General features: G+C 49.2%; 1 protein-coding gene across 2 annotated transcripts in view; it reads right to left on the bottom strand.

Moving 5' to 3' along the window:
* Cyfip2 (cytoplasmic FMR1 interacting protein 2) overlaps window positions 1-27,976 on the bottom strand; it is a 129,251-nt gene that overhangs the window by 13,771 nt on the left and 87,504 nt on the right. For both annotated transcript variants that reach the window (XM_045151495.1, XM_045151496.1), the window contains 3 exons: window positions 19,720-19,863; window positions 18,178-18,268; window positions 16,596-16,726 (listed from right to left, as the gene is read on the bottom strand). In XM_045151495.1, the coding sequence (XP_045007430.1) occupies window positions 16,596-16,726; window positions 18,178-18,268; window positions 19,720-19,863 (366 nt within the window). The remainder of the gene's footprint in view (window positions 1-16,595; window positions 16,727-18,177; window positions 18,269-19,719; window positions 19,864-27,976) is intronic.

Genomic DNA, 27,976 nt, shown 5'->3' with positions numbered 1-27,976 from the left:
GTGCTTGTGGCTCTGCCCGGCTGACTGAAACCCAGTGGCTCCAGGTCCAGTGAGAGACTCTGTCTCAAGGAAGCAACTTGGAAGAGGGGTTGCCCGAGGCTCTCCTCTGGCCTCTGCACGCATGTGCACAGGTTGCAGATCTGCACACGCTTGTACATACACTACATACACACCGTACTACATGTACCACACACGTACGCAAGCCAAAAATGAAAAAAAAAAAAAAAGACTGAAGTAAAAGAACTGCGTTTGCCTCGGCTGAGTCAAAGCCAGTGGAAGTATTTGGCAAATTGCCATTGAAATCTCCACACCTTGGGACTTTCTTATTTAATCAGTTCTGACTTCATTGAAAGACATAAGTGTGTTGCCTATGTTTCTGACATAGCGTGCCCAAGACACACCTATGTCAGTGTAGAATCATGGTAAAAGGGAACCATGGAAGCTACAGGCAAGGAGCAACGGAATCATGTGGGTCCTGGGAGGTGTGGTCACTTAAGCTGTTTCAAGCAGAAGTGGTGCACATATTATAACCCCAGTGGCAAATTTGTCTTGTCTTTCTTCCAAAAGTTTGTTTGCTCTTAGAAATCTAGACGGTTGCCTGCGGCATGAGCCATCAACTTTCTATTCTGTTCCCGCGGGTGAACTATCTGGGAAGCCACTTCAGAGAACGGAGGAAGGAAACGAAGGCTCGGAGTCCTTCATCAGAAGAGCAATGCCACGGTTCTACCCATTTTTATAAGATGAGCTGCTTTAGGGACAACAGGGCCACTGCCCCGGAGTAGCAGAAGCTGACTCCTGGATTCATTTGCCCAAAAGGAGACATTTGCCCAAGGAGACAGCTGCATGTCAGAGGAGGCAGCTGTCCCTGGAAGTCGTTTAAACCGGGAGCGAGCCTGCTGCTTCTGCCGTCACTGCGGCGCTGATGGTTCTGTGGTTGTGGCTTCTGCGGGCTGACTCTCATTGGTGTTTTCGTTGAGCAGCGAGAAACAGTGACATGTGCGGAGCCAGTACCAACGGGCAGAGGACAGGCAACGTGAGCGAGGGGCAAGGAACCTTTGATTGCAAATAATTCTTTAAACACGTTAAGGAAAGGGATTTAAGGGTGTGACCTGTTGGACTCTGCTGGTCCAGAGCACACACTCACACGTGTGCACACTCACACTTCTGTCCACAGATGTACTCACAAGCACACCTGCTGTTTTCAACAGCCGCGTGCCAGTTCTGAGGGCAACACGTTACTTTTGCGTGCGTCCTCTTCAAGTGGGTGGGCATATTTCACTCCTGCCCGCATTGCTGAGCCAGGAGCACAACCAAGTCACTGAGGACGTGGAGCAAAGAGCCTGGCCTGGGGTCATTCAGACCCTCTTAACGTTCCTTCTTAAAACTGGGCATCTGTGCTGACCAGGGCAAAGGTGAGCCAAGGCAGAGGAAACCTGGCTACGTCAACTTCAAGCTGGTGGGTTACGTGGTTGGAAGATTAACTTCAGGGAGAGTTACAAGATAGAAACTTAGCAGAAAAAGCATCTCACAGCAATGTTCTGGAAAAGTTTTTTGTGTGGTCCATAACCTGGCATGGCCATTCTCTATCTATCTGCCTCTTTCTCTCTCTGTCTGTTGCTCTCAAAAATAAATAAAAATAAATTTTAACAGAATCACATTTCCTAGTTCATTCCCATATTTCATTCTTTTAAAAAATATTTTATTTTTATTTATGTGAAAGTGAGGGAGGGAGGGAGAGGGAGAGAGGATGCACCAGGGCTTCCAGCACTGCATGTACCACGTTGTGCTTATGTGGTGACTACAGAATCGAACCTGGGTCCTTTGGCTTTGCAGGCAAGTGCCTTAACCACTAAGCCATCTCTCCAGCTTACCATATGTCATTCTTATAGTACATTCTCACACTTCAGATTTCCTTTAAGGAGATGAGAGCATTTCATCCAAGTTTGCAAACTAGATGCCCAGAGAGTTTTGGATAATGATGTATCAGCTACTGGTTCAAGCAAATTCTTTACTTGGCAATGCCGTTTGGCTACATAGGTGAGGATGGGGTGGGGTGAAGGTGTGGGAGTTGGCCTCTGAGAGAGGTGGGAAGACCCTAGAGGAGGAGCTAAATGTGTATTTGCATAATAAGGTGGCTACACCCTATGTAACCCCTTGTGCAGGGGAGGTAGTTTTGGCATTCCTTAGCTGAGATCATTGCCGAAGACAGAAACGGACAGTGGCTTTTGATTAGGTTTTCAGTACCAGGCAAGGCCCACTCTATGGGAAGGAATACTTGCCATAGAGTGGGCCTTGCCTGGGACTGTAAACCTAATTAAAAGCCTATGGCAGGGGAAGTCATGAGCCTTAGGGGTACAAAGCCTGCTGTTGTCTGGATAAATGCATATATTACTCTCACCAAATTGCCCTGAAAGCACTACAGTTAATGTTCATACTTGTATATTAATGCTACTTTCACTTCTGGTTAGAGAAGCTTCTCTTTTCAGATGGCGATGACCACTGGGATGACCAAAAAAGGCAACCCAGTGCTGAGAAAAAGAGACGGAGGAGTGTCCAGCACAGAAACATCTCACACCCTCCAAGGCTCAGGGTCCATTGCGGAAGAGGTGGTACAAAGAATGTAAGAGCCAAAGGAAGGGAACCACTCCTTACATACGACTGTCTGGACAGAACTTGGCCTCGATACCCAAGACCTCGCAGTGCCTAGCAATACCTTCACAAGACTGTCATGATAGGAGAAAAAGATGATGACATCAAATTAAAAAGAGAGACTAATGGAGAGACGGAGGGGATATGACCGAGAGCAGAGCTATGAAGGGGAAAGTGAGGAAGGGGAGGGAAATACCATTGTTTGTCTGTAAGTATATATATATTTATGTATTTAAAGAAATGGATGGTGGGAGCAGACAAAAGCCTGTTGGGGGACGGAACAAACTTCCATTGTTGAGCCTAAGCTAATGGATGGCTTCCCTTTTGTCTGATCAGGGTTTCAGAGAATCCCGTCTGCCACATCCGCTCTGCCTAGGAGCTTTTCAGGCCAGTACCCACTGGACAGAGCCTTTTCCAGACCTGTGAGGCTCAACAGCAGTGGTCATTTTCAACTTGTCCCTGGCTCTATGAGTCAGTGTTTTGTTACCTAAATGAGCCACCTGTGCACCCGCCACATTAGCTTTTCTCTGTCTCTCCTTCTCTGTCATCCTGCCTCTGCTTTGTAAATTCAAACACCAACCCTCGAAGAAAGCCTCCTGGACTCCTTGAAGGCTCCCTGGCACATGCCTTTGTTAAATGTCCTCAGAGAGTCCCATTGTTTCTTAGCATCTGGGCTCCGGTGACTGATTACTATCTACTTTTCTGGGCAGGGGAGATGGCCCAGTGGATAAAATCCTTGCTGTGAGAGCAGGAGGCTCGAGTTTGGATTCCCATCATCCATGCAGAGGCCAGATGCGGTGGCACACACTTGCAATCCCAGAGCTCTGAGGCAGAGGTGGGCATCTCTGGGGCTCACTGGCCAGCTCGTCCAGTTGAATGGGTGAACTCCAGATTTAGTGAGGGACCCTATCTCAAAAAAAGAAAAAAAAAAAAAGGTGGAGAGCAATCGAAGGAGATACCCGATGTCCACTTTTGCCTCCACACTCACAGAGACACATGGACATGTGTCTGTACATACACGCACCTACCAAGACAAACACGCCCACACGCATGCATAGACACCACACACAGATCCACGAGAAAAAGTCACATCTAGCCCCCCACTGAAGTTTAACTCCACGAAGGCAGGGCTGCCCCTCCTTTTTGACACGTACATGTCAGTCCACTTCTCGAGTGAACACTGCCTGTTACACACTGAGCGCTCGGCCGCGATGGTCACGCGGAATCAAAGCTAAATGTCCAGGCACGCGAGGGGGCTGAGGCTCCGAACAGACCCTCCTCCTCTGGTTTCCCTCGCACGTCTGGATGTTTCTCCTCGTTAATGACAAAACTACGATCTTTTCTTCTTTAGCTGTGTAAACTGTGGAATGCTTTTTAACAAATGCTCCATGCAGAAGGGCTTTCAGGTGTTTGAAAACAGTCTGTCTGACGCGCCTCCTCCTGATGTGTCCTGTTTCTGCATATTTATTGCATTTTCTACATTGGATAGGTACCACTTTAAGAGTTTAATTTGACAAAAAAAACCCTGAAAAGTAATTCTTTTATTTTACTTATGTATTTATTTATTTCAGAGACAGAGAGAGATAGAGAATGGGTGTGCCAGAGCCTCTAGCCACTGCCAATGAACTTCAGATGCATGCATCACCTCTCCCTCCCAAGGCAGTGGTCCTCAGAGAAGATGGGTTTAAGACATTCTCCCACAGGAAGCAAGAGGAGAAAGCAGTTTGTTTTCCTACATCCCTGAGGACAGAAGGCTCTCTGGCCGTGACCAGTGGGTGGAAGAAGGCCGCCAGGGTGTTCTCTTAGGGCCACCCGCATTCCCATGTGGCCTCTAGCTGGACGGGCCAGCTTCGCTGTCTTTATTCACCTCTCCCCCATCTGAACTGATTATTTCCTGGCAGCGAATCAATGGGCTTCTCAGTAAGAACTTGGGGAAGAGGAGTTCAGCGCCATCAGACTCCTTTATGAAATTTGAAAACGAGGTTAGAAGTAGCTTTGGGGCATATGTAACTGAAAAAAAATCTTACCAGCTAGTGAAAGTAGGGAAGAAACAAACACTGTCGTGATGTGTTTCCTGCCCCGAGCGTCGTGACTGTCCTTGACCTCGGAACCTTTTCATCCCTGGTGCGCTTTTCTTTCCCCTCCTTCAACTTTGCGTTCTGAGAAATTCTAATTATATAACATGTCTGAAAGGACAGTGATGATCCCTATTCTTCCCGTGGAGCGTCACAATGAGCACTGTGCCATGCTGGCTCTGTTTTACTGAATCACTTCAAAGTATGTTTCAGGGTACTCATTATTTCAGCGTTTGATATCCAAAGACCGCAGCTCCTCAACGCAAGGCCATCTTCCTACGTAACGCTCCTTGACACTGAGTATCCTGATCAAATAAACTAAGAACTCAACACCATATACCACAGAATCTATCCACGTATCCTTTCCTGAAATGTTTATCTTTTTCTTTTTTAATTTAATTTTTTTTTTTGTTTTGTTTTTGAGGCAGGGTCTCACTCTAGCCCATGCTGACTTGGAATTCACTATGTAGTCTCAGGATGGCCTCGAACTCCTGGTGATCCTCCTACCTCTGCCTGCCAAGTGCTGGGATTAAAGGCGTGTGCCACCACATCCTTTTATCACTTTTTCTCGATTTTTATTAACATTTTCCATGATTATAAAAAATATCCCATGGTAATACCCTGCCCCCCGGCTTTCCCCTTTGAATTTATCATTTTTTTAAAAACCATAACGTGTTTTCGAAACTGCACATGATATGCAGCTACTTTACCAAAACAGAAGTGGGGCTGGAGGGATGGCTTGGCGGTTAAGGCATTTGTCTACAAAAACAGAAGTGCTCAAGGCAGGCTGGGTGCCAATGCCTGTAACACCAGCGCTGGAGGGAGCAGGAGGCGCGGGGGGGGGGGGGGGTGTCTGCCGGCTTACATGGTGGGAGTCCATCTCAAAAACAACTGGGGACTATTCTGCGATCCGGCTACTGCCGAAGGTTTTCTGGGTGGAGCTGATGAGTGAAAAGCGCTGTTCAGTTCCATTAGCATGGACCAAGCGGGACACGCTAGCGCTCATTATTCTTATAATATGGTGACCACTAACGTACTGTGACTAGGAGAGAAGCCATTACTAGCCGGGTCACTGAGACAAGGCCTACTAGGAAACTTGTCTTTTGTTCGGAGTAAAGTGAAAGTGGACAGGTTGGGGAGTCATGTATCATAAGGAACCGCCTCTGAATTCTTCACGGGGGTCATATGCTATTTCTGCGTTGCCTTCAGTCTTAACATCTTCTTTCCGTGTACACTTAATTTAAATTTGATGGGCCATTAGGGTTTCCATCAAATGCAAAACAAAACAAACAAACGAGTTTTCCCAACTTGCTCAGTCTACGAGGTCAAAGATCTGAATTCTCTTGCCCGAAGGGTATCATTAAAGTGTCAGTGTGCATATACAAAAAAAAAAAAAAATTAGTATTAGTATTACGGCAAGGATGTCAGATTTCTGTGGACTGACAATAGACTCACCATGAGGCTCTGCTCCTGAGCGAGAAACCCCCACTGTCAGCTTGTTTACCGGGGCGCCATCAAACCAATCTCTGAAGAGTACGTTCTTGAACAGTGTTTAGTTCTACGGCTCGAGGCAACAAAAATCGATGAATTCCACCAATGTATTAGGCGTTTGCCTTTGTCAAGGAGGTGGAGAAAATTGAGGCCAAAATTACAGGCTAAGCCCCCCAACAGGACCTGGACTCTGGTGTGAAGGGGGCTGGGGACTGGGCTGGCCAGACAGCCCGTGCCCCAGACATTCCCTTATATGGAGGCACAGGCTGTTAGTGCACGTATTTCCTGAAGAGCTTGTGAAATAAGCCAGAAGTAAGGCTTCCCACACCCACTCAGAGCCCCCCACATGGAAAATATGAGCTGTGGTCTCAGCCCTCGTTTGAGGCACTGGTAACAGAGGCAAGCCCACCCAAGGCACACTGTGCCCGTCTGTGCCACGGGCCTCCATCTCACGGCCCTCTGCAGCCCAAGCTATCAGTCAGCATTGTAATCCTGCCCTAGCTGAGTGGGACAAACGCGCGTCGTGTGTCATTTTCTCTCTCACTTGGGCCTCCCCTGAATAATGCCACAGATGACTATATCTAGCCTCCACTTCCCTCAATCACTGGAATGACAGAGTTATTCTCTGGATCAGAATCATGCATGATCTATTGGGAATAACCTGCAGCCAAGAAACTGGCCTAGGAAGTGGTTTTCCCTTGGCCCCGAGTGCACGCGGACAGGGTCCAGGTCAGTACTTTCCAAGGTGGGAAAGGGATCGGAGGGGGTGTCAAAATCTGGTTAATAAAGATCTAGGGGCTGGCAGAGAGCTTTGTCAGTAAAAAGCTTGCCTTGCAAGCATGAGGATCCGAGTTTGATCTCAAAACAAACCCCTGATGTGGCATGCACTTGTCATCCCATATCAGGGACAGGTGAAACCTGAGGACTCGCTGACCAGCAGTCTAGCCTGGCAAGTTCACGGCACCAGATGGAATGACACCTGATAGTTATCTTCTGGCTTCCTCATGCGTGCATGTGCATGCACACACAACACACACACACACACACACACACACACACACACACACACACACACACATTACTGAAACCACCCATTCTTTTCTTTTGGGTTTCCTATGAGTTTTTCTGACACCTTTCAGGAGAGTCTTCATTTGGAACCAGCGTGGATTAACACCTTTCTAAGATTTGGTAATCTTGGTTTTTCATTCTTCATGCTAATTTATGTTTTCAGTGTTGGGGATCAATTGTGGGATCTTAAACATGCCAGGCAAGCCCTCTACCACTGAACTATACCCCACCCCTTGTTTTGTTTTTATTTTTATTAAATTTATCAGTATGGTTGCTTTCTGATGATAGCAATGATTGTTTTTAAATGAAAGTGGTCATCCTATTGTGATGCAAGTTAAAGATGATTTAAACAAATGATTATGTAGATTATACAGCCAGTGCTGTGCAGCGATGGCAAATTCTGATACAAAAGATGTCTTGCCTAAGTTTGTCTAAGAGAAGTCCTTCTCTACCAGGGCTTCACAACTCTGGCTGCGTGCCGGGCTAGAGGGTGCAGCCTTTAGAAGTGCAGGCTCAGCAGTAAAGATTGTTTTCCCTGGGGTGGGATGGGAGGCTTGGACATTGCGATGTTTTAGAAGATTTTCCTGAGCATCCCCAATTGAGACCACTGCCGCACTCCATTACCACCCAGTGTCTGGAGATGTCCACCACAAGGCAAAGCTGCAGGGCTAGTGTAAGGGCTCCAAGCCCTCTGCCTGGGCGCCTGTCCTCTGGTGTCTCCTCATAGAAAAGTCACTAATACGGAAGCTGGCAGGAGAAGGCTGGTGAAGTGGCAAGGACTGTCCGGGCTCTGGGTGAAGCTCACTGCGGGCCCCTGCCTCACACTGCCTGGTGGAGGATGAGCAGATCCACTGGGCTGTGAATGCTTGTGTCTGTGTGTGTCCTGGGGAATCAAACTGGGGTCCTTAGGCTTCACAGGCAAGTGCCTTAACCACTAAGCCATTTTCTCAGCCCCATCTTACTTTTCAACTGAGACTTTTTAACTAATGATAAGCTCTGCCCATCTGGGAAGGGCTGTCCTCCAGGCTGACATCTGAGTGACTAGACAGTGACCAGTATTATCAGGAACGAGACTCTGCAGCCCCTCCGGGTGGGATGCTCAGGCATTTGTCGGACCAGTGACTTTTATTTCCAGGTCCAGATGACCGCAGCAGGCTTTTGTTCCAGGGTAGGTCACGTCTGGAAAGATGTACGCACACTCGCCCCTAAGAGCCAGGCCCAGGGAGAGCCACGGTGGGAGTTCGATGGCCGCGCCACACAGAGCTGGGCTCCGTCCTGTCAGTGACGTGACCTGGCTCTGGAAGCAGCACCCCAGCTGAAGAGGGGCACAGCTTGAGGGCATCTGTGTAAAGGGATGGACTGCATTTCATGGGTATCTTAAGAAAGCTTTTCTCAAGCAAATGGCTATCCAGGGTTATAGGCAGAAATGTGGAGTGGGCCTGAGATGGACAGTCAAGGATGGGCTTTGACTAGTACTTTCTACCCGTCCAGATTATGTCCATTCAAGAATGTAAGCATTTGGGCTGGAGAGATGGATTAGCGATTAAGGCACCTGCCTGCAATGCCTAATGACACTGGTTCAGTTCCCCACTGTCCATGTAAAGCCAGATGCACAAAGTAGCGCATGCATCTGGAGTATGTTTGCAGGGTCTGGCATGCCCGTTCTCTCTGTCTCTTTTCTCTCTCTCTGCTTGCAAATGTATATGGATGTATTTTTCACGGTAGGGTCTAACTCTAGTCTAGGCGGACCTGGAATTCTCAGACCTTAACTCACAATGATCCTCTTACCTCTGACCCCGCCCCCTCCCCGCCCGGAGTTCTGGGATTAAAGGCATGTGCCACCATGCCCGGCTAAATAAAAACATTTCAAAGAATGCAAGCATTTCCTTTTTTTGTGTGTGTGGTTTTTTGAGGTGGGGTCTTGCACTAGTCAAAACCCTGGGGAAGTCAGAGCCTTGAGAACAAGAATGAGATAAGAGAGGCACACGCATTAGAATGGACAAAATTTTCAGGACCTTTCATCACAGTACTGGACAGGCAGAGGTAGGAGAATTGCTGAGTTTGAGGATAGCCTGAGACTACATAGAGAATTCGAGGTCACCCTGGGCTAAAGCGAGACCCTACCTCAAAAAACAAAATAAACAAACAAAAAACCAAACAAAGCAACAAGAAAACGAAAAATAAATAAATAAATAAATAAATATGGACAAATTCAACTATTCAGGAGGTAAAGAAATTAAAACTCCCTACACTGCTGAGTTGGAATGCAAATGGACACAACTTATTTGTATAACTGACCTAGTTTTCCCATCTGCAAAATGTGATGTCCCAGAGAAGTGATTCTCAATATGGAGAGGTTTTGTCCTCTGAGTATCGGGCAATATCTGGAGCCACTGTCGTCACATCTGAGCATGGACGCCATTGCCATCTAGTGGGTAGAGTCTAGAACTGTCCACTCAGCATCCAGTTAGGTTCAGGACACACACTACAACAAAGGTATCCAGATACAAGGGCATGAGGCTGAGTAACCAGCCCTGGAAGGGGGTCTGGGCCTTTCCGGATGTGACCATCATTTGAATCACTGCGTTTGGCTCCAGCCTCTCCTCACCTCCTGTAGAAGCAGCCGTACCTCAGCCACCGACCACTGGCTCTTACTCCAACACAAACGAGGAGAAATGAGCAGGTGGAGTGGCTGCCTCCTTCCCGGGAACCAGGCCTTCGGTCTCTCGTACATACGAACTGAGCCTTCTGGAACCCGTGGGCACAAGACATAATTGACTCATGCACAGAAAACCAGAGTGTGAATAACAACTAGGTGATTCATATTTCCCCAACTTATGACCAACTTAGGATTTCCAAGGCCAGGAAGAAACTCGAGATATTCATAGCAACAACTTTTAACAACACGAGACGTGTAAATGGATGCTCAAGAAGTGCTGGTTCACTTCAGAACAGACTCTGCAGGTATTAGGTGTAGTCCGCTGTGGGGCTGTGGAGATGGCTCAGCAGGTAAAGGCACTTGCTTGCCAAGCCTGCTGGCCTGGAACTGACTTCCCAGCACCCACGTCAAGCCAGATGCACAAAGTAGCTTATGGGTCTGGAGTTCGTTTGCACTACCAAGTGGCCCTGATACACCCATACTCTCTCCCTTTCTCTCCCTCTCTGCACGGGCAAACAAATAAATAAAAATATTTTTAAAAAAGAGTCTATTGTAACCACAACTAGATATTTGATGAACAATCAAGCTGTATGAGATGGCGCACTGGAGGCTGAGGCAGAAAGAACTTAGCTGGGAGGTCAGCCAGGGCTATGCAGTAATTCAACAGAAGACAAAATTCAGCACATTTACCTTTCATTTAGAGAGAGAATATCATTTTAGCAAGAGAAGGAATAAAATTGGATTTCTGCCTCCTGATAAACACAACAGTGAATTCCAAATAAATGGTGTAGTCAAGAGCTGATTTAGTCTTTGAAGACTAAACTGTAGTGCCAACTGTGATAAGGAAAATGGGAACTACACTAATCCTTAAACAATCCTAACCACAAAAAGATAAGCCACAGTAATTCCTTTGCAACACATACATTCATAATATGTAAATAATACCCATAAACCAATACAGACACTCAATTATAAAAAGGCAAAAGTGGGTTGGAGAGATGGCTTAGAGTTAAGGTGCTTGCCTGGAAAGCCAAAGGACCCAGTCCAATTCCCCAGGGCCCATGTAAGCTAGATGCACAAGGGGGCACATATATCTGGAGTTCATTTGCAGTGGTTAGAGGCCCTGGCAAGCCCATTTCCTCTCTTGATCTCAAATAAATAAATAAGTAAAACTAAAAAAAAAAAAAATAGGCAAAATTTCTGAACAGCATTTTATGAGGGAGCCCAATGCAAAAAGTTGCATGTTTGGTGTCTGCAGTGGCAGGAGGTCCTAATGTATGTGTGTGCACGTGTGCATGCACGCACACACACACACAGAAATAAATACATAAAATTTTGAAACATACAAGTAAAAAAACAAGAGAGAGCCCAAGCATCCAATTGCACAAGGCCGGGGTCCTCAGTGACCCAAACCACGGATATGACATGCTCAGTAGAACGGCTACGGTTATAGGTGGACAAATTCAAATGCACAGGAGGGTGTGAACACACTGAAACGCCCCTGCACTACTGCATGGGAATACGAACTGATACAACTGATTTGCAAAACTGCCTGGCAAGGCCCATGGACCTAAACTACTGTGTTTTTCTCACAGAAACGAGAGCAGAGACCTGCCGTAGCCGAGTGCTGTACTCATAACGGCCCCCAAAGTGAATACAGCCCAAATGCACGGTGTGTCAGTCAGTGACACACCGCTTGACGGGATTGCAAAGAGGCAGGCTTTCCTGTGTCCACTGTCGCAGAGCGTCATCACAGCAGGAGGCACCATGGTGGCCAGAGAGCACAGAGCACATGCCTGCCCTGGCGGGCACTCTCCTTTTTCCTTCGTTCATTCTGGCTCCTAGCCTACTGGGAGATGCCACCCACACTCAGGAAGAGTCATGGTCTGCCACTTGTCCTCCCTCCCACACACTGAATTCTCTCTGGAAATGTCCGGCACAGACCGTCTGGGGCTTCTCAGGCCAGCCAAACTGACAATCAAGATCACACCCACCCACCTCACAATGAAATCAGTGATTCAGTTACTCCAAGAATGCGACGGGAAGATGAGGCAACAATTAAACACGAACCATCCAGAGCATGAGCTCCACAACATAAAGTCAAATGACAGATGCCAAATGGGACAGGGGAAAGAGACAGCATAATTCGATTTCCATAAAGTTCAAGGACAAACAAAACTGATTCCTGGGGGAAGAAGTCGGAGTCACTGTGACTTTCGGGCGCTGAAGGTGGCATGGGGAGCCGCCTACAATTTTGTAGCTGTTCTGCTTTCAGACCTGCATGGGGACTCGTTGCTCGATCTAAGTGTACTCCTAAGATGTATGCATTTGATTGCACGTGTGCAGAAGCCCGACAAGAAGAGAAAACCCAAAGGTACTCAGGTTTCTATACTAAGACTGCATCCTGAACACTGAGAAATAAAGTGCACAACAGTGAAAAACAAATGCTTTTGTCCAAGTAAACGACCTTTTCAAACTTACATTCTCTATGCCTAGATACTAAAAAAAATGTATCAGTAATCTTCTGTTAGAAAGGTTTGAAGGAGAGAAAGTGCTTGAAGCACGTTTATCAATTTGCAACTTGTAGCAACAGACCACACTGCGAGTCTTAGAAAAAGGCAGACAACCCAACACCGGGATGGAGAACGACTTCCTGCCTGCCCCTTGCAGCATCCTCTTAGTTTTCCTAAAGCGACTGCACATTACTACTTTTAAATTGATCTTAGGTCAATTCTAATACACATATGTAGTTTGCTAATACCAAATAAGGTCATTCTTACCCTAGGTATCTTTTAAATAATTTTATTTTATGTATGTATGCACGTATGTATGTATGCATGTATTTATTTGCAATGGGCATGCCAGCATCTAGCCACTGCATACAAACTTCAGACGCATGCGCCACTTTGTGCATCTGCCTTTACATGCCTACTGGGGAACAAACTCGGGTCGTTAGGCTGTGCAGGCAAGCACCTTAACCACTGAGCCATCTCTCCAGCTCTGAGGTCATTCTTGATAAGGCTGAAGGACCCCATTGGCCCCAACCCCAGTCCCTTCCTCCTTGATATCTGGAGAAAATGTCTGCTGGCTGCTCGGCATGCTCATTCCTACATTGGCTTCTCAACGCTCTTTGACTTGGTGGGTTTTGTTGCTTTGACACGGGTGACATCATTGTGCACCCTGTGTAGGAACTTGCCTTCTTTTTTTTTCACTCAACATTGTCTCTCACCATTTTTCATGTTGACAGGTGAGAAGCTATGAGATCATCTTTCTTTTTTAATATTTAGCTGTTTCAGACTCTTTCAGAACAGCAGATGTCCACAGTTGACATAGATGGTTTTTCCTCAACCAATAGCTCCTTTCTTCCCTCTTCTCTCTTCCTCTCCTGCCTTTCCCCTTCCCTTCCTTCTCCCTTCTCCTTTCCTTTCCCCTCCCTCCTTTCTCCTTCTTTTAGGCAACAACAGATAATGTCACTTAAATGTTTAATCCACTTTCTACACTAAAAAAGCTCTAGGAATCTCTGGCCCCACTTTAACCTCAGAGGGCACAGTCACAGCTGAGTCCCCCAGTTCTCAAAACAGAAAGCAAAGAAGATGCCAATGGAAAGCACGATTCCTGCCTATGTCACCCCACCTTGCCCGTCACCGAGAGCTGGGACGGGCCACGACACCCATGTTTTTGTTTTGCCCCTGCTGTCTGCTGAGTGACCTTGGCTGAACTGCACCTTGCAGTGGCCCCCACTTCCTCACTGGGGTCCCAGGGAGGCTGGAGTGTGGGTGCTCATGGGAGAGGGTCTTCTCTTCCACAGGGATAGGTACGGAGACTGGGGTGTACAGAAATTGGGGTCAGGTGCTGACAAACATCTCCCTGGTCGTCCGTCTCCCAAGATACCCTGGCCTGGTCCAGCGAAGTCCTCAGTCCTCCCAACCTCCTGCTTCTTTGGTGCCTTTGGTTAGTTTTGTTTTGGTTTTCTTCCTACTTATGCCTGTGACTTCCTTAGGCTACGTTGCTATAGCAACCCAGACCCACTGAGCCCGTGTGGAGAACCTGTTAGAGAATGGGGAGCCACCTCCACTGAAGGGCAGCACCTGAGTAACCGCTCCTTATGCAGGAAGAGCCCGACCTGGCTTCACAGCCTCTGCGCCAGGGCGGGCCTGGGAGAGGCACACTGGCCACAGCGAGGAGCCCTCTGTGCTCCTCCTCGGCAGCTCTTCTGGGCATCGCTGCCTGCTTTCCTTTCGCAGCTCTCCGCTTTCCTGTGTCCCCTCCCGCCCCGTTCTCCACGGACCTGTGCCATCCATGGTGACCCCCAGACGGGCTGTAAACAGCCGTGTCCTTCACGCTGTCCAGTCGCTGCTTCTCCTCACGGCCCATGGAGCCTCTGAGAAAGCTGCATCGTCCCTCTCCTGCTCACAAGCCCCTGGCAGCCTGTGACAATGGCTCATGACCAGAGGCCCAGTTGGCCAACTCGGATGTTATCGCTGGCTGCCTTTTGCCCCTCAGCTCCTGCCTTCGTCCCCTGTGCCTCTCTACTCCTGATCAGGATGGCCCTCTCTGCTCCTTACACACATCACTCTACCCTCCAAGAAAGTCCAACCCCTCGGCCCCGGGCCGCTCCATTCACTGCTGCCCTGTTTGTGCCCCCACTGCAGGTGCCCCCCGTACCCTGTCGTCACTGCGGTGAGCGCTTCGCTCACCTCCCCCTCCAGAATACAGACGGGAAACACTCTGTGGCCGTTCTCCGCGGAAATGCGCCTGGCACCGAGTCAGCTCCTGATGGCCTACACTGAGTGAGTAGGTGAAGGGATGCCGAGAACGCCCCGCTGCCCCCCGAGAGTTCTTATACGCCCCCGCATGCACAGCCTCCTGCAGTTCTTCCCGGTGCTCATGCTGCCCTAGGTACCCCACCCCTAGAGTTCCCAGGCCACCACACACGGGGAGTGACCAGAGCCCGCGAGTCACAGCCGCAGACACAGGCCCGGGAGTGAAGACGGACGGTCCTGTGGGCAGAAGCAGGGGTGCTCCCGGGCTCTTAGAGAGCATTCGAACCATGGAGGCACATTTGGTTCCCGGTGACAACTACTGGCAGAGCCTCAGCTCTTACTGCAGCATGCCACCTCTCTCCTTTAAGCTCACGGGCAGTGTAACATCCTGGCTTTTCATCACAAAGACTGAAGGTAAGCCTAGCCTCTTCCCTCAGCCTGTCTCCCCATAGAGATTCTACTCATTATCTAGGCACCCTGCAGGGCGCTCTCCATCAGCGCCTAGGTCACAACGCATTCCGGATCCTGTTCTTGCTCCTCAAAGGATTATTACCCTGTGAGTATATCACTTCTACGTCCACTGTGGGCTAGCGGACAAGACAGGCTCCTTGAGGAACAGGCTCTGGTACCAATCAGCACACCTTCAGAGAATCTGTTCTTACATGTTCAAGTAAAACTCTATGGTGTGGGGCTGGCGAAGTGGCTTAGTGGTTAAGGTGTTTGCCTGTGAAGCCTAAGGACGCCGGTTTGATTCCCAGGACCCATGTTAGCTAGATGCACAAAGGGCCTCATACATCTGGAGTTTGTTTGCAGTGGCTAAAGGCCCTGGTGCATCCATTCTCTTTCTCTCTATGTGCCTCTCTCTCTCTAATAAATAAAATATCAAAAATACAGCTCTATGATGTAAGTTGAGCATGCCCAGAAATATTTATCATGTTACCCTTTTTTTTTTAAGGTAGGGTCTCACTATAGGTCAGGCTGATCTGGAATTCACTATGTAGTCTCAGGGTGGCCTCAAACTCATGGCGATGATCCTACTTCTACCTCCAGAGTGCGTGCGCCATCACACCCAGACCTTCACTTTACTTTTTTATGCTACTTTGAGCTAAGCACAGCTCTAAATGTGTCTACATTTAAAATTATAACCCCTGGGATGTAGGGATGGCTTAGAGGTTAAGGCACTTGCCTGTAAAGCCTAAGGACCTAGGTTTGAGTCTCCAAATCCCTCGTAAGCCAGATGCACATGATGGCGCATGCATTTGGAATTCGTTTGCAGTGGCTAGATGCCCTGGTGTGCCCATTCTCTCTCTCCTCTCTTTAATAAATAAAAAAATTATAACCTCTAACTGAGCATGCTTAGGAATGACCAAGCCCTGCGTGAACACGTATCAGCTCCGTGAATGACACCCCTAGGCTTCCGCCGGTCGCTGGGGCTGCACTGCTGTGGGCGTGACTCCGAGCTCTCCTGGCCTGCAGCAGGCAACGCACCGTTGTCTACTCTCTTACATCTTGCTGTGCCCACTGTGACGTGGAACTGCCAAGATGCACGCCCACTGTGCCTGGCGATAAACACACACGGGGCACGGACAGGGACTGGTCACGGCTGCTTCCCCGGGCTCTGCGCCCGGCCCATGGCATGCGTTAGGAGTGAACAGACAATGAACATTTGGCCCACCGCACTGAGGTGTGGGTCTGGCTAGTGACTGGCCCAGCTGGGGCCTGAACCTCAGTCTGCGCGACTCCAGAGCCACCCCTTGTTCACTCCTTCTGACCCCGAAAATGGAAGAGCACACGCCCGGGCTGCATTCAGCCCTAGCATGTGGGCGAGGCGGGGGGGGGGGGGAGCCCTCAACTTGGACAAGCCCTGATCCCCGCGGGCATGGGACTTACCAGAGCCTGCTCTATGAGCAGACAGAAGAGGATGGCGTTGCCCACCTCCCTCAGGCTCTGGAACACGTCTGTTTTGAGCTCTGCGTATTCAATGATGTCCTTCAGCTGGTGGTGGAAGAACTCCAGGATCCCTGAGAGACACGGGACAGTCAACGAGACTCAGTGAGACACCGACGCTGAGAGCCTCAGACCATGCGATGCCCCCCATCCCCATCCCTCTGCGGGCCCCCCGGGGCTGGGGGTTCCTCGCAGGGATCAATACCAGACACAGCTTGGGAGGCTGGTGTAGGGTTAGTATTTGGAACATATGAAGTCACATCGACGGACACCAGTGCATCAGCTTCGGCCTACCTGTCCCTCCAAAACATGACCTGAATTCCTAATGATAGCAGGGGTTATAGTTTGTAGGTGTAAGGTTCTGAGTGAGGTGTTCTATCTGCTGTATCTCCGTTATTTCTCATATTACCACCAACCAGCCACTGTTGGCCCTGTTTCCAGATGAGGCTCAGGCAAGGTAAGTGGCGTGCCCTTAGCCACGCAGCCAGTAAGTGGGCAGCTGGGCTTGGATGGCAGCCTCATTTCTTTCCTATTCTCAACTACTGGGTCCAGAACATGTCAGTTTTAGTTTTAGGGAAAAGAATAATAAGGCACCCAATTTATAGCTTCTATCCCTATTACCAGGTTCCCATATTGAGCCGTAGAAAAGCACCTATTTCATGGCTTAGCTATGCCATTTGGCACCACCACTTGGGGCACCGGCCTCCTCGGTAGGTCTCCTAGGTGCTGAGCTCAGGAAACATTTATGCGGACACCCTCTATCACTGTTCACGTCTCTCCCACGTGCTGCCCTCTCCAGCAGTCCAGCACGGCAGCCCCACGGGCATCATTTACCACCCCTGACAGAGGACACTGCTCAGAGGGAGCGAGTCAGGTTCCGGGCTCATCAGCCAGTGACTGCGCTTGGCGGTAAAGCCAGAGATGTCAGCTGACTGGCTGGATAGACTCGGTCTAGGTTTACACAGCCAGAGCCCCGGGCCAGCACCGTGAGAGGGCATCGGTCAGGGAGCTTTATTTTCACGTAGCTAGTTAGGAGAGGGCCCGAAAATGAGATGCCAGCAGAACCGGGGTTCAGCACCCTGTCCTGTCTCATCCAGTCAGTCCTCTCTTGCCCCCGACTCATGTGTGCTGACCTTTTCCTGAGCTCAGACCAGTCAGCACTGTCTCAGACTCATCTGAGCCTGGGCGTGAAGTCCACCATGATGAGATTATAAGCAGCTCCTGACCAGGCGGGCATGGCCTCTTTCTGGTTTTCATCACTCTTGAACCTCCAGGGCTGGGGTGATGGGGAGGGGGGATCCCCGCATGGGCTTTCTATCCCCTTCTGCCTCTCACGTGGCAGGAACTGTCTGAACTTCCTTTTCTTAAGCTAATAAAGTCCCTTTACACCTTACCCTCTGTTAGTCCTTCAAATTCGTAAGACAAGGACTGGGGATCTATCAGCTTTATTGGTGTGCTGGTGTACTGGCGAGGAACCCCCAGTCGGGTTACAGCGGCTGGGTGTGCATTCCCTCCTGTCACCCACCTGGGGAGCCGTACTCGTGTCGCGGCAAGCGGCAGATTTTGGGCATCACCTCGATGAGTGTCTTCACGTACTGCAGAATGGTGCCCTGGAGCTGCAAGAGAAGAGCCCGGGTGAGGGAGGTGCACCTCTGGGCTGAAGGCCCGGCTGCTGTGGGGCACGGGGGTCTGTGGAGACCTGAGAGTCAGGCATGAGAGGAGGAAAACATCCCTCTTAACCTTTGTGAGACAAAAAGAGAGCTTTCTCTCCCGTCCGGGGCTTGCAGACTTTAACAAGGGTTGGCGATGCGCGTAAGATCCAGGCTCGGGGCTGGAGAGATGGCTTAGGGGTTAAGCGCTTGCTGTGAAGCCTAAGGACCCCGGTTTGAGGCTTGGTTCCCCAGGACCCACGTTAGCCAGATGCACAAGAGGGCACAAGCATCTGGAGTTCGTTTGCAGTGGCTGGAGGCCCTGGTGCGCCCATCCTCTCTCTCTCTGCCTCTTTCTCTCTCTGTCTGTTGCTCTCAAATAAATAAATAAAAATAAAAAAAATTAAAAAAAAAAAATCCAGGCTCGGCAAAGCGTGGGCAGCGCGCCGTGGCCGCTAAGGCACATTATCTAATTTAAGCTCGGCAGATCTGGAGCGCTTTCCCATTCTTCCCTTCTGTATCCAAGGCAGACATCTTGAATCCACTGCCACGTGTTCCCGTTTGACTCTGGATTTGGCTTCAGAGTCCTTAACAACCCATAACTTTGCACAGTTGCCGCCAAAGAATGGAGGTAGAAGGGAACCTGGCTTACTTCATACCTGGTTATAAACGGTTTCTCTTTGGTCGTTTTGATTTCCAGGGGCTTACTGTCCACATGTTTTGGCCTTGTTCCAGCAGTGTTATGGAGAGTTAAGTGAATTCAGAGGACTATACTTGGGCCAGACATAGCATGGTGGGTTAAGGATACAGAAGTTCCTTTCAGCTAGTGCAGTATTAACATTGGTCACCCAGAAACCCCAAGGGCACCAAAGCTTGGGAGTCTGTTAGCCAGTAGGTGATTGATTAGAGATGTCTGCCAGGGGCACAGGAACAGGACACACCAACATATATGTTGTGCATTTACTATGTATTTTTTCTTTTCTTTTGAAGATAGGGGTTCATGTAAGCAAGCAACCCGATGGTTACGTTGGTATATATTGGTGTATTGACCAACCCGGGTTCAACATCTGGAGTGTGTTTGCAGTGGCAAGAGGCCCTAGCATGCCCATTCTCTCTACTCACAGATCGATCTATCTATCTATCTATCTATCTATCTATCTATCTATCTATCTATCTATCTATCAATCATCCATCCATCCTTTAAAAACAAGAAGTGAATTCTGAGCCACAGACAGGGAGGCAAAATATAGAAGAGGTGGGCGGAGTGGTGTTAGAAGACACAGAACTATCAGGAAATAAGGGCCAGGGATGGAAGGCTTGTGTCTGTGGGCACAGCTGAGTGCCTCGGCAGACGGAGAAAGGCAACACTGAGCCCCACCTGGGCCCATCCCCATTGGTACTGGCGCCTCTCTGCTTACCAGGCTTTTCACGATTTTCAGCAACTCCTCCATGACAACGGCGATGCCCTGATAGCCCAGGAGCCTGCAGATGGTCTTGAAGTGCGGGGGCCCCACGAAGTTCCTGTAGGAGCTGTAGATGTGGCTGTAGGCAATGTTGAGAGGCTGCAAGGGAGAGGTTATGATGGAGAAGTGACCGACTGAGTCCTGAGTGAGTGCTGGCAGGCGTTTTGCTGGGACAGAGGGATGGCATCCTGCTCCATGGCACTGCCTCTCCCTGGGGGCCCCATGGGCATGTCTACAAGAGCTGGCTCTGGAAAAAGGTCACTGGGCTGGGGCAGCTGCTCTCCTGTGGAGGAGGGGACAGGGCCTCCAGCACGGACACAGGGACTTCTGCCACCCACGACTGTCCACATATGGACAGGGACTCGTGCAAATAGAGCCATGGTCAGGGAGAGGGATTTTCTTCCTCTAGAGGTATTCTTGGTGACCAGAAATTGGCTGGAAGGTCCTCAAAGCCCCTGGGCACCTAATGCAGCACAGTTTTTGGTTGTTTCCAACTGTGACTCCAGGGGAAGTGCGGATGGACGCGCTGGGAGTCAGGCGAGGACTTCAGAGAGCCTGGCAAAATCGGTTCCCTACTCCATGCCATCCGTGGTGGAACTTTACATTAAATTAGCCATTTCCCAACTTCCAAGCAGCAGTCCAAAGGAAAGACGTTATGGATGCTTGCAGGCAAAACACACAGAGTGGGGCTGCTCAGCTGGCCATGGTTTGGGTGAGATCCAGAGCCCTGGCCACAGATGGATCCTCTGTTATCCTGTGGGACCCACGAGGTTCCCTAACTGAATCAGAAGGAGCTTGTTGCTAAGCTACTTTTCTATACACACACACACAGTCCCTTCACTAAGTGTCCAAGGCAAATGGATTGTGAATTTCAGACCAGTCCGGGCTAAACAGTGAGATCCTGTCTCAAAACTCCAAGGACTGGGAACACAGCTCACTGGTAGAGTGCTTGCCTAGCTTGTGCCAGGTTCTGGGTGCCATCCCTGGACTGGTCTCTCCTGGTTCTGTAAAATTATCATGGACTTGAACCTCCGTTGATGCTGTGACACATGGAGCCTCTCACATCAGGCGACGTGGGGCCCTCTATGTGCCTTTTCATCCAATCCACACAGCAAATGAGGGAGAAGATAACACAGCCAGCCCCACTTCACAAACAAGGGCGCCAAGGCTCTGGGTGGTCAGGAGCTGGCTCAAGGCCGTGCAGTTACGGGAAACTAAAGCGCAGATCGGAACCAGGCGTGGCTGATTGTAAACGTGTGCTCTCACTTCTGTCTGCATCTATATGCACAGCTTCTTAGCCAAGGTTTTATCTTGGAACTTAGCTCTGAGTATCATTTTCCTACATATTATAAAAATCTTGTGCTCGCTTCGGCAGCACATATACTAAAATTAAATCCTTTTGAAAAGAAAAATCTTGTGCAAGAACATGCAAATGTAAGAGGGCTGTATCTGATACTCTATCTGCGAAATTCTCCATTAGTTAGCTAATTAAATTTCTACATGAATGAAGCAGGAATGGTCACGACGCTTTTGGAGGCCTGCAAGATTCTCCGCTCCATTCAGTGGCCAGGGGAAGATCTAATGATTTCAGTCCGAGCTCAGCATGTTTTGCTGGCTATGAATTACCCTAAACCTTACACAAAGCATCGCACAGGTCTGGTACCTTTTTAACGTAGGGACACGGGGAGAGCAGGGCGACCCCCGGGTGGCAAGGACACACGGCTAATCAGAACACCTGCTTGCTTGCAGTGTGAGGGCATGGTGTGCTCATGCGCCTACACGCCAGGAGGCGCGAGGCAAGAGAAAGGGCAGCACGAGGCACTAAGCCCAGGAGCTGCTGTGGTGGGCGGGCTGAGCCTTAGGGGAGGGACACAGCAAATGCGATTTCTGAATGCAAGCAGTGGCTTGTGAAGAGAGGGAAATACGACAGACTTCAAATTATGTTCACTGAAGTTCATGTTCAGCAACCCTTGGAGTGCATGAACATTGCTCTGACAGCATGAACCCAGGGCCAGGACCCAGCATTAAAAAAACAAACACGTGCCGGGCGTGGTGGCGCACGCCTTCAATCTCAGCACTCGGGAAGCAGAGGTAGGAGGATTGTCGTGAGTTCGAGGCCACCCTGAGACTCCATAGTGAATTCCAGGTCAGCCTGGGCTAGAGTGAGACCCTACCTCGAAAAAACAAAAACAAAACAAAACAAAAAAAAACCAACAAAAAAACAAAAAACAAACATGTGCAGTAAGCCTATTTTGTACATATGTAACAAGCTGCACCAACAAACAAGGCTGGGAAGAAGGAGAGGGGTGTGAGGCCGGCCCATTGGGAGCAAAATGCTGGGAGCTGCAGCTGAGCATGCCCCCACAAAGCCTGATTCAGTGTCCTCCGGCACCTCCCCTTAAAGGCAAGGCAGCCAGAGGCCAAACGATCCATGAAGGTCAAGCCTGACTGAAAATGGGCACTAAGGACTAAGCTGTTTGTCAGAATTCTCGGAATGACAATCTGTGTGCAGATGGCCCTGGGCATCCGTGTCCCTCTCAAATCTTCACTCTGGAGTCCCCGCCCCTAGTGGGATGGCATGAAGAGGTGAGGCGGTGTCTCCAGAGACAAGGCAGATGAGCCCGCTCCTCCCTGCTCTCTACTAAGGAGACTGTAGGCAGACCAGCTGTGAAGCGGGCCCCGGACTGGCAGCGCCTCATTCTCTGCTCTCAAGTCTCCGACTTCCCAACCCCAAGAGCTGTGGGCAATGCATACTTGTGTAAATCACCCAGCAGTCCAAACCAACACAGTGCATTTTACTCTACATGGCTATACCCCAACAGTGAAGCAAGTAAGAAACCCTATTTGCTTATGACTAAGCCTAATTTGCTTCCTAATATTTACTTTCAAAGATTGAAAAGCAGACCGTGCTTTCAATTTTCTCCGCCCAGAGCCGCAGCTCAAGTCTACACCGCACTAGGGGACAGTGCTGTGGCAAGCTCTTGGCCACGGGGACATTTCACAGAGCAAACTCACCCCAGGAGCTCTGGCTCTGTCCTCTGAATCCTGGAAAGCACACTGTCCTTTGCTCCCCTTTCAAACATCCTGGGAAAGGAATGTCTGGGCAGCGGGAGGAGGGCTGTCAATCAGAGACGGTCAGCTCCTCTAATTGCTTATTTTGTCTGATCTGCATACTGAGTTCTAAGGTGGTCACAGTCACAAATGGGTCTCTCCTTCTTCCATAGATATGAGAAATCTGTCATCTATCTATCTATCTAACAATCAATCAATCAACTATCCACACACACATATTTCTTTTGGAGAGAGGGGCTGGTTAGGTAGCCCAGGCTGGCCTTAAACTCTCAGCACTCCCCCTGCAGGGTCTTAGTTTTTGGCTGTTTTTGGTAGGTGCCTTAACATCCTTGATTTCCCATAGGAAGATGGTAATACTAAACCCTGTTGGAATTTTCACTGAAACATCAAGTAGTAGGCATGATGCCTGGCATATGGGCGCAGTCACAGAAAAAAATACCAATACTGCTTTGTTTGACAATGTGGTACGTAAAGACAGCTCCGCACCCCACGCCTTAGCACTGCAGAACCTATGCGACAGCTACAGTTCTCTGAACATGGCCAGGTTCGAGTATGGGTTTAATTTCATGTATCATAGAATACATCCCATGAGAGGACATGCCAGAAATTAGCCGGGACCCGGTGACACAACCTGCCCCCTAAATATAGATTTTAGCTCACTATTCAGAGCACTAGAAAAATAAGAGCTGTCCAGTAACTCTGTGCTGGGGCAGCCATCACCCTAGGGTGGAGGCTGGAACGGAGTCTGAGATACAGACTCCATGGCCCTCTTCCTGAATGTCTGTCCTTGGCAGGCTCCAAGCCCCCCTTTCCACAAGGAACCCCCAGTACCAAGTCTCCCCTAACACCTCCTAGTGGCACAAGTAACCTGACGTTCAGATACAGGGACAGTTCAGCAGGGCTTCCCAGGTCCAGGCAGAGGGAAGCACTTTGGGATTGCTTACCAGACAAGGCCTTAAGAAATGCCCCCGCCTACCCACTCAATACACTTAGGAGGCCTCTGCGTCAGTCTTTAAGATTGCAGTGGGAAGTTTAGGCCTTAGTAAATAGCCAGGCCTCAACTCAGGCAAGAGGAACCAGAATGAAAAGTGCAGAGTTCAAATCCTCCTAAGTGACCCCCCCCCATTTCCTAAAACACACCACACACATGCAAGAGAAAAAGCACAGACATGCGAAAAAGACATGCTCACGCACCCCCGGAGGGCACCCCTCTGACCTGCTGGCTCAGCAGAAGGCTGGGCCCTACTGAGAAAATGTGAGAATAAGGGAGCCTGGGCATTTTCTGAGATTCAGCAAAGAAAAATAGGAACGGGATGTGACTTGAGACACCGGACGTTTGCCACTGACCTTTCACACCACACCGATTTTGATCGCTGATTCGGGCTGTAACCACGGGCCCAATGGGAAACTAACTACAACTTATTTAAACCCATCCTACACTGAGCAGAAAATAAGGAAATAAATAGCTCTGATTCTTCAGTTATTACCGTGCAGCCCAGATTGCATTTTCTGAAAAAGCAAACAGCATCTTACAAAGAGAGGGAACTGTGCTGGGTTTGATCTGGCGAGTGCTATACTATCATCTGTGGATGGACTTCTAAAATATTATTGTAAAATATGTACAACATAACATGTACCATTTAGCCTGTTCAAGTCTGCAATCTCAGCACCTGGTAGGTAGAAGCAGGGGTATTAGATGTTCAAGGCCAGCCTTGGCTGTACGGCAAGTTCAAGGTCAGTCTAGGCTACATAAAAACTAATAACCAAAAACCAAAACATTTACACCATTTTTTTAAAAATATTTTTTGTTCATTATTTATTTATTTATTTGAGAGTGACAGAGAGAGAAAGACAGATAGAGGGAGAGAGAGAGAATGGGCGCGCCAGGGCTTCCAGCCACTGCAAACGAATTCCAGACGCGTGCGCCCCCTTGTGCATCTGGCTAACGTGGGACCTGGGGAACCGAGCCTCGAACCGGGGTCCTTAGGCTTCACAGGCAAGCGCTTAACCGCTAAGCCATCTCTCCGGCCCCATTTACACCATTTAAAAAGTATTTTTGAAAAAAAATTTATTTTTTTTGAAGGAGGCACATAGAGACAGAGAGAAATCTACATTGATTCTTATTTACTTGAGAGACAGAGAGAAAGAGAGAGAGAGAGAGAGAGAGAGGGAGAAAGGGAGGGAGAGAATGGGTGTATCAGGGCCTCTAACCATTGCAAACAAACTCTAGATGTATGCACCATCTTCTGTATCTAGCTTATGTGGGTACTGGGGAATTGAACCTGGGTCCTTAGGCTTCACAGGCAAGCGCCTTAACCACTGAGCCATCACTCACGCCCTACACCGTGTTTAAGTGTAGAACATGGAGAGTATTCCTCTTCAGAGAGTCACCTCTCACCAGATGACAAACATAGCCACTCCAAACAATGACACCTATGTGGCAAACTGAATTTTTAAAGCCATTTGCATCCCTGCTCTCTAGAATCACAATTACTGTTTTCACAGATGCCAAGAGGAATGAAAAGCGACCCGAATTTCCTGTTACCATTTCTCTAATGAGTGCCATCAATTCCCAAACACAAACGCAAACTCTGATCCAGGCTGGAGAGCTGCAGGCCAGCTGTCGGAAATCATGGTGGGTCAGGGCAGGCGGCCAGGATTCACAGTAACACATCAAGGCCACCTTGTCAGAATGGGCCGTGGAACTGACCCATCCAGTTCCAGGTTCAAATCCATTTGCTAGAGCTTGGGTAAAAGTGCTGAGGGAGTTCTTGTCCCCGCTCAGTATTTCGGGAGCTGTGGGGCTGGGTCTCCAGCGTCTGGGCTCACTCCTGGGATTCTCAGCCCGTAACACTGACAGACTCAAGTGGAGTCTGAAGGTCGCTAAAGACTTGTCACCTTTCCCGAGTCAAGATGAAAGAGCAGGGGCCTAGCCTTTTAGTCTGAGCTGCTGCACCCACAGTGAGATGTAACAGTGAGATGCTGGATTTTCTGGAGGAAGCCAGTGTCATCGCTTGTATATCTGTACCAATATGATGCACGGTGCGGAATGTCTCCTTGAGAGGCTTTCCCGTTTTAACTCCTTCTTGCTGCCCCAGGGGTCTTCTGTAACAAACTGTCACAAACCTTCAAACGATGCAGGCCTATTGTCTCATACTTCTGCGAGCTGTAAACCCAAAATCAGCACCACTGGGCCACAGCAAGGTTTTAACACTGGGCCATTTCTTCCCAGGGGACCAGGAAGGAATTTCTCCTTGCCTATGACAGCTAATAGCAGCTGCTGCTATTCCCCGCTTTTAATGACATCTCGCCTCGCTTCGAGTCTGTCCATCTTGTCTTCACACTGTGGCCTCCTGTGACGTTATTCTCTTGTAAGAACACTTGGGATGGCATCAGAGCCCATGATGACCTATGATCCTCTATGCATGTCAAGATCCCTGCTTAACCACATCTCTAAAGACCTTTTCCTGACAAGAGCTCCACTGACAAGGTCCAGGATGAGGACCTGCTGTCCGCAGGGACAACTATTACCTGTGACAGCTGGCGAGGCAGTGACTCTTCCCTTTAGGAAGAGGAGGGTTCCAAAGCCCAAGAGAAAACGACGTAACTTATCTGAGATGAGACATAGATTCTTGCCTGTGTTGGAGCTGCCAAGGTGACAGAAGCCTCCTGGGCTGGAGGGAAAGCACCCCGTGCAGCGTGGGGGGAAGGGTGGCAGGGAAGCCGGGAGGCGGCGCTGTGGTATCGCCAGCGGGGCTGAGGGAGAACATCACCAGCAGCCAGATGACGAGGGTCAGCCACGCAGGCAGATGCACCCAGCTCTCTGCGGCAAGGCGCACCGGCCCGTGATGGAAGGGGGCGGGTGCTGCAAGAATTACCCTGAGGTCAAATCACGGCAGAGACACTCAGCAAGTGATGGGCATGTTAAGCAGAAGATCATACCAGTGCTTTCTAAAGGCCAAAACAGCACTGGGAACTGACTTACGAAAATCAAATTAATGGTTTGTGCTGAAATCTGTATGACTTGGAAGGAAGTTTTTTTACCCTATACAACTTAAGAGAATTTTTTTTTTTTTTTTTTTTGAGGTAGGGTCTCGCTCTAGTCCAGACTGACCTGGAAATCACTATGGAGTCTCAGGCTGGCCTCGAACACACCGTGATCCTCCTACCTCTGCCTCTGGGGTGCTGGGATTAAAGGTGTGCGCCACCATGTCCGGCACCTCTCAGACATGGGCTCATCTAATGACACCATCAATGAGGTATTGCTGATGTTTCCAATTTATAGTAAGTAAACGAAAGGCCCGGGAAAGTGAAGGGGTCTGTCTGAGGCCACGCGTGCGGGATTTACTTATGGCCTGGAGACTCCAGGGCTTGCTTTGCTGATGTGCCAGTCCAAGGCTAATTTTGCTTGATACTGAGATATACACATATGAATCTCACTTGACAAACACACACACACACACACACACACATATAAATATATATACATGCACACATACAGACACCCACACCCACACCCACCAACTGGGAGGCACTAACTGGCCTGACAGCGGAAGAAGCCATCTCTCGTGGTGGAGAAAGAATGAGACCATTTATCTCACTGGCCAAAAGCTGCTTTGGTGCTGCGGGCCAGTGGCAACAGCCCTGAGATGCAGGGTGAGGCCAGGACTTGCAGCCAGGGTCCTCGTTCCCACCTCGGGCACTCACTGGTTTTGCGGTCTGAGAAATGCCATGTCTTCTCTTGGGACTGTCAATCAAGGAGGTTGCTAGGACCCACATTTTCTGAGCATCTTAATTTCTCCAGTACAAAGCTCATGTGTAAAGACATCATCCAACAGCATTAAAAATAGGTTCCTGCTGGGCATGGTGGCGCACACCTTTAATCCCAGCACTTGGGAGGCAGAGGTAGGAGGATCGCTGTGAGTTCCAGGCCACCCTGAGACTACATAGTGAATTCCAGGTCAGCCTGGGCTAGTGTGAGACCCTACCTCAAAAAACAGACAAACAAACAAACAAAAACAACAAAAAGTAGGTTTCCCACTCTGTGGGAACAGAGTTTGCCTTGTCCCTGTTCAGACTGATTTTTAAAAAATTATTTTTATTAGATATGGATATACTTAGTATGTAAACCTCACATGTT

Source organism: Jaculus jaculus, chromosome 6 (assembly GCF_020740685.1).
Source record: "Jaculus jaculus isolate mJacJac1 chromosome 6, mJacJac1.mat.Y.cur, whole genome shotgun sequence".
NCBI lineage: Eukaryota > Metazoa > Chordata > Mammalia > Rodentia > Dipodidae > Jaculus > Jaculus jaculus.
This window is presented reverse-complemented; position numbering and strand designations above follow the sequence as displayed.